This window comes from Conger conger, chromosome 11 (assembly GCF_963514075.1).
Source record: "Conger conger chromosome 11, fConCon1.1, whole genome shotgun sequence".
Lineage (NCBI taxonomy): Eukaryota > Metazoa > Chordata > Actinopteri > Anguilliformes > Congridae > Conger > Conger conger.
In genome coordinates this window covers 46,410,909-46,417,403 of record NC_083770.1, presented here as the reverse complement: position 1 = coordinate 46,417,403, position 6,495 = coordinate 46,410,909, and the positions used below count along the sequence as shown (strand labels likewise).

General features: G+C 46.7%; 1 protein-coding gene across 1 annotated transcript in view; it reads left to right on the top strand.

The window, feature by feature from the left end:
• The first annotated feature begins 1,898 nt into the window (after nucleotides 1–1,898).
• Nucleotides 1,899–6,495, top strand: part of LOC133141182 (metal transporter CNNM4-like) — a 31,011-nt gene continuing 26,414 nt past the window's right edge. The window contains exon 1 of the mRNA XM_061261619.1: nucleotides 1,899–3,287. Coding sequence (XP_061117603.1) covers nucleotides 1,904–3,287 — 1,384 coding nt within the window. The 5' untranslated portion in view covers nucleotides 1,899–1,903. The remainder of the gene's footprint in view (nucleotides 3,288–6,495) is intronic.

Genomic DNA, 6,495 nt, shown 5'->3' with positions numbered 1-6,495 from the left:
CATGTCCATTGATTCATTTCCGGATTTTTTGGCCTGTTGCAGTACCTGCCTTTGCAGGTTTTGTACTTTGTACTTGTTGTAAAACTTTGAACTTACAACAAATCTTTGTACGCACATGATTCCTGTATTATCGCAAATAATTATGACATATTCTGAATTGGTGTTGTACCGTGAGGCTACACCATAAGTCATTGTGCTTCATTCTGTTCAGCATGCAAAGCTAGCTGTGAATGTGTCAATCAACATGTTTATCTTCAGTGAGTAGTGTACTTAACTAACCAGGCCTGGCATCCATGGCAAAAGATCCCGCACACTGTGATTGCATCCCTGTGGTTTATGTGGCACTGGAAGCATACTTCACATTGCGGTTTCTGTTCCAAGAAATCCCTTTTTAGTCTCTGGTGCCCTGGCAGGGCTCGGACAGGAGCCCAGGGGCGAAGGGGCATGTCACACATGTCATGTACAGAAACCGCTGTGCTTCACTGGAATGGCTGTGTCATTTACAAATGCGGCGCATTCCTCCGGTGTGTATTCACCTGGGGAATAACAATGATCGGCATTCCCAGAATGCCATTTCATTTACACTTTTTAATATCGTGTACAGCGGTGTTTCAGAAGTGGGTGTTGTTGTTGTTTTTTGGCAGTGTATATTAGACGCAGTCGGATTACAGTGCGGTGAACTCAGCTGCAAGAGACAGTGAATGTGGGACAAGTGCTGCGTGTGCCAATTCACTATGTACACTCATTCTACATGATGCCAGTTCTGTCACGAGGAAACACTACTCCCTGTATTTGTAGCTTTTTGTATGAACCCGGGAGGAATGACTCAATTGCAGAACATGGATCTCTAAATAAACAAAACAAATTTGAAAGATTAATGTGGGATAGCAAAAAAGATTAGCAAGTGTATGCATGTCTCTTGAATTTACTGAATGTTGTTTTTGTTTTTACCTTGAGAACCATGAGCAAGTTTTGCGAAGGGTTTGGGTTTTCTAAAAATATTTCTGTAAAGCACACGGTCAGCCAGTAGCAATAGCTGTCGCCCACTTAGTTAATTAACTGCATCTACATAGCTGAACTACAATGATCTCATCGCCAACCAATCAGAGGGAGCTCGGTATCTGATGATGTAATGTTTACCAACAAGGTCTGCAGGGCTTGTTGTGCCATAAGTCAGAGCTACATGATGCATCATGCTGATGAGAGCCAACGCCACATATTTTGTCTAGCACATAGTTGCAAGTGTATGTTACAAGTAAAATTGCATATAGGTAACTACCCTGGTGTAAAATCCAGCTATGCCAGCTTGACCAGCTTGAAAATAGAGCTGGCCAAGGTGGTCATAAGCTGGTCTAGCTGGGTATGAGCTGGTCAACCAGCAACTGGCTGTTTGACAAACATAGCTTGAATGTTGATGTCAAGTTGGGGGGCTAGTTCTGAACTGGTCAACGAGCTAAACTATGTCGAGCTGGGAGCTGATCTGAACTAGTCAACCAGCTGCCAGCTGTTTCAAAACCTAGCTTGAGCTCTTATTTTCAGCAGGGTAGGATTGGTTGCAGGGGGATATTGAGTATGCTAGGTTTTATTTTCACCTTAAATCTAAAGCTCCCACTAACGTCTGTCTAATAACATCTGTATACGGTAGCTATGATTACCTACTTTCCACGAAAAGTTTGGTGCACTTAAATATGTTAACGTTGTAAACATCCTACATCTCCATATCCCGTTGTCCACCTTAAGACGAGTCACAGTCCTCCTTAAATTACAGGAAGCAGGAAAACGCTTCCTCATTAGTTGACGTTTCTGGTGGGCGTCCCAGAGGGAGGTATTATGTTAATGAGGGGCTGGCTATGTGCAATGAGTAGGTGACGTCAGCTCCCGTCTCGCAGAGAGTGAAACAAACATGGCGACAGACTGGAGTGGACAGGGGTATATTCTAACTTTAATCATTTTTCTCTGGAGCGCAGTAGCCGGTCGAACGGAGGCAGCGGGAGTGGAGGTCAGTAACAGCAAGATCTTTGGCATGAGACTGGAAAGAAGCGACAAGCCAGCGATAACGACTGATGACGGGGTCATCCAGGTAACTGAGGAGAGCAAGATCCTGCTCAGGTTTTATGGGCTGCAGATCAACTCGAACACCTCTTCACAGATCAGGTTCACGGAACGGAGTGACGAGGATAACGAAAATGAAATTTTCAACAGGACTTGCGCCGACTTCACGAAAGACTTCGTACTCGGCCGTCACATGAACGCGAGCAACCAGGGCACTACCGGAGTGCTGAGTGTAAACATTAAACCGCTCCGCAAGAGCGAGCCGCACAAGGAGTATGGCTTGTGCGTCAGGCAAAGCCCGGAAGACAAGTGGTACCTGCTGGGTGAGACGGACGGCCGGCTCCGGGTGGTGGAGGAGAAGCCGTCCCTTCTGCCGATGTGGCTGCAGATCATCCTCATCGCATTTCTCCTGGTGCTGTCAGGCATGTTCAGCGGACTGAATCTGGGGCTGATGGCCCTTGACCCAATGGAGCTTCGCATCGTTCAGAGTTGTGGTACCGAGAAGGAGAAGAAGTACGCACGCAAAATTGAGCCCATTCGCAGGAAAGGGAACTACCTGCTGTGTTCCCTTTTGCTCGGCAATGTGTTGGTAAATACCACTCTCACAATCCTGTTGGATGACCTCATCGGCTCCGGCCTTGGCGCGGTGGTCGCCTCCACGATTGGCATCGTTATCTTCGGCGAGATCGTGCCCCAGGCGTTGTGTTCTCGCCACGGTTTGGCAGTGGGGGCCAACACTATCCTTGTGACCAAGTTGTTCATGCTGCTCACCTTCCCACTGTCGTATCCAATTAGCAGACTCCTAGACTGTGTGTTAGGCCAGGAGATTGGCACCGTGTACAACCGCGAGAAGCTCGTGGAGATGCTCAAAGTGACAGAACCGTACAACGACTTGGTTAAAGAAGAGCTCAACATGATCCAAGGAGCTCTTGAGCTCCGTACTAAGACCGTGGAGGACGTTATGACTCCTCTGGGTAACTGTTTCATGATCCACAGCGACGCGGTGCTTGACTTCAACACCATGTCCGAGATTATGGAGAGCGGTTATACGCGCATCCCGGTCTTCGATGACGAGCGCTCCAACATCGTGGATATTCTCTTTGTCAAGGACCTGGCGTTCGTGGACCCTGACGACAGTACGACGCTAAAAACGATCACCAAGTTCTACAATCACCCCGTGCATTTTGTCTTTCACGATACCAAGTTGGATTCCATGCTGGAAGAGTTTAAAAAAGGTTGGTACATCGGTAGGGGAGTTCAGTAAAGTTGCACAAATGCAAAAACATGTTGAAGTCGTTTGTGAACAATTTCAGTTTTCAGCCTTTCATTTCTAATCTTAATTAGCATAATTGTAACTGCCCTGAGTTTACAATCACGTATAGGACATTGGTATCCATTTGATTTGTTCTCACACACACACACACACACACACACACACACACACACACACACACACACACACACACACCAAGTTATCAACATTGAAACCATCTCATCCAGGCTAGACCTATCATACTTTTTATTTGAATGGTCACAGTAAAACACTGGAATGTGATCGCAAGGATTACAGTGAATTACAATGAATTGAAATAGTTGCATACAGTTACAGGAAACATCATGAAAGACTGGAAAACGGTCACTGACACGATGATGCATTGTGACGGGATTGTTACAAAGCAGTGATTACAATCAGAACGTGGAAAGTAAATGTAGGCTAATTGCGATGTAGTAATGTCACAGACAAAACAAAAAAGAAACAACCCCCAGAGAATAGCAGTGGAAAAATACTATGCAACACAAAAACCGTGAATGGTAAACGTAAGGCAATTCAACCAATTACAGGGTACTACTAAAAGCGTCATAGCAAATAATGTGATGGGCAATATAATCTTAGTATGTAGACAAAACTATTAGTTCGTCTGAAAGATATGCGCTACTGAAATTGATTTTGGTTGTGTAAAATAGCCCAGATTGTGTTTTCATTAGAATGGAATGTTTATTGATCACATTGATTACTCGAGCAAAATCTTTACATGTAAGCTATGGCATGAGGAGCACTCTTAACTAGCCGAAGGACGATGTACGATCAATAGACCAGTAATACAGTGGACAGGTTAACTCTCAGACCGTTGGGTATTGATGATTGCTGAATACCTACTATGTGTGCGCAGTATTACGAACCAGTGAATCGCTAGATTGCCCCCAACTGCACAGGAACATAGAAATTGGCAGCGCGCCCGCACCTAGTTGTTTTGTTCCCATAGAGACGATTGATATGGAATAGGGCGGGTTTATACGCTGCGTATCATAAGATGGTGATAATGATACACACTGCCTTGACTGCAGAACCTGTTTTCATTAAATGACCAGGCGTCATTTGAAGTGAGGACGAGTGTCGAAAGCGTCAGTGACATTGACACGTGACATTGGCGACGTTGGCTCAGGTTCTAAAAGCAGTTGTCTAGCAGTGGGAGGGTTGCCGGTTCAATCCCCCGCCCCAGGCTGTGTCGAAGTGTGCCTGAGCAAGACACCTAACCCCTAAATGCTCCTGACGAGTTGGTTGGTGCCTTGCATGGCGGCCAATCACCGTTGGTGTGTGAGTGTGTGCATGAATGGGTGAATGAGAAGCATCAATTTTACAGCACTTTGGATAAAGGCGCTATATAAATGCCACCATTTACCATTTACATGCCTCATTATGTACACTCTGCATTGAGCCAGTGCTCTAAACGATATGCATGCGGTTGCATGCGGTTGGATGGAGTGCTTGTTCTGTAATCATGAAGCTATTGTGCAGTAAAGCGGTACCTCAGTGTCTCTGACATATGTAGGCCTGCTGTTGAAGGCACGTGAATAGACACACCTGTTCACCTGCGCTGCTTCAACACCCCACGCCGATGCAGATTCACACAAAAGGGAGAGGAGCGGTCTTGTCCTTGTGACAGAAGAAGATGGGAGTTGTTGCCCGTTCTCTCTTAATACAGTGGTCCTCAGTGCTAGGCCTAGAAGCCCACAGAGCAAGCTCTTGATGACAATAATAAATGACGTAAATAAATAGGGACTTCATTCGTGAAATGAATCAGGACGCAAGTCATCACTAGAAGCAGTCGACTGCGCAGTTTATTGGCCTCATCTGGTGTCTTGGCCTTGGACCGCTGGTGGTAGCCTATTTCAGGTGATAAGGGAATCGCTGGAGCCCTGCAGCTCCTCACGGTCTGGGTGGAAGACCACGCTCTCTCAGCTGTGCGTGCTGGGGGGGGGGGGGGGGGCGAGAGCTGCTGTCTGCTGCCCCGTGCCGCACTCTCTAAACGCCACTTCCTCTTTGCAGTCGTGTAAAGTCATCATCTCTGTGTCTCTTGGAGGCGTTTGCTGAGGCCTGTATTGTGGCTGGGCGGGGCGGGGTGGGGGTGGGGGTGGGGGGGGGCTTGTGGCCATGACTCTTGACTGTGTGAGAGGTGAGGTGCTGACTGGCCGCAGCAGACCTGCCTGCGCTTTAGCTGACGGCTACCACACTCCGCTCAGGCATCTGCGTACGGGGCGAACCACAGGAAATGTGTTCGCGCTCTGGGGTATTGCGCCTGCTGGTTTAGGAGCCCCTGTTTCATCCTGTTCGTGGGAGTGCAGAATGATTGTGTGCACACTGAATTGCATTTTCAACGGCCTTCTTGCTAATTGGACCCATTTCTGGTTGTCCTCTTAATGCCAGTTTAAAATCACAGGCCCCTGTATTTGGACAGTAAGCCCTGGGGTTAATTATTTTCTACAGATTCTCAGTGAATATATGCACATATGCTAGCTGCATTGATCTGCATCGCCAGTTTACACAGGTTGTCGTTTGCATTTTTACTTTGAATACATGCATCTATCATTTCAGTTCATAGCCTAAGTTACAGGCAGTGAAGGTGATCTTACTCAATGAAAACAAGCTCTTGAAGAGATGATTAGTTTAGGCGATGACGGCCCAAATCCCTACTAACACTCACTGAAGATGAAAGTAATCTTAAGTACTCTGATCCTCTCTCTTGATCCTGAGAACTGTGTGCACAGCTAGTTATTGGCTGTTTTGAATGGGTGTGACATTTTATGATAACCAATCCTATCTGAATGAGTTTTGCATACAATGGAGGCTATTATTTAACCAGTATTTCACATGAGCAAGATGACTTTTTTAATTTTTAATTTTTTTTTTTGGGTCAAAGCCTCATGACACAGTTATGCAGATACACACACTGTATTGTGGGCACCGGACACAAACAGCTTCTCTCAGTTAGTAACACTGTATCCCCCAGCCCCTGGACTGCGTGCATGTATGTGTGTGCGTGCGCGTGTGTGTATGTGTGTGTGTGCGCGTGTGTGTATGTGTGTGTATCGATGTCAGCCATGCATCAGCCGTGTCCTGGAGCACTAATGCACATGACCCCCCCCCCCCCCCCCCCCAATGCT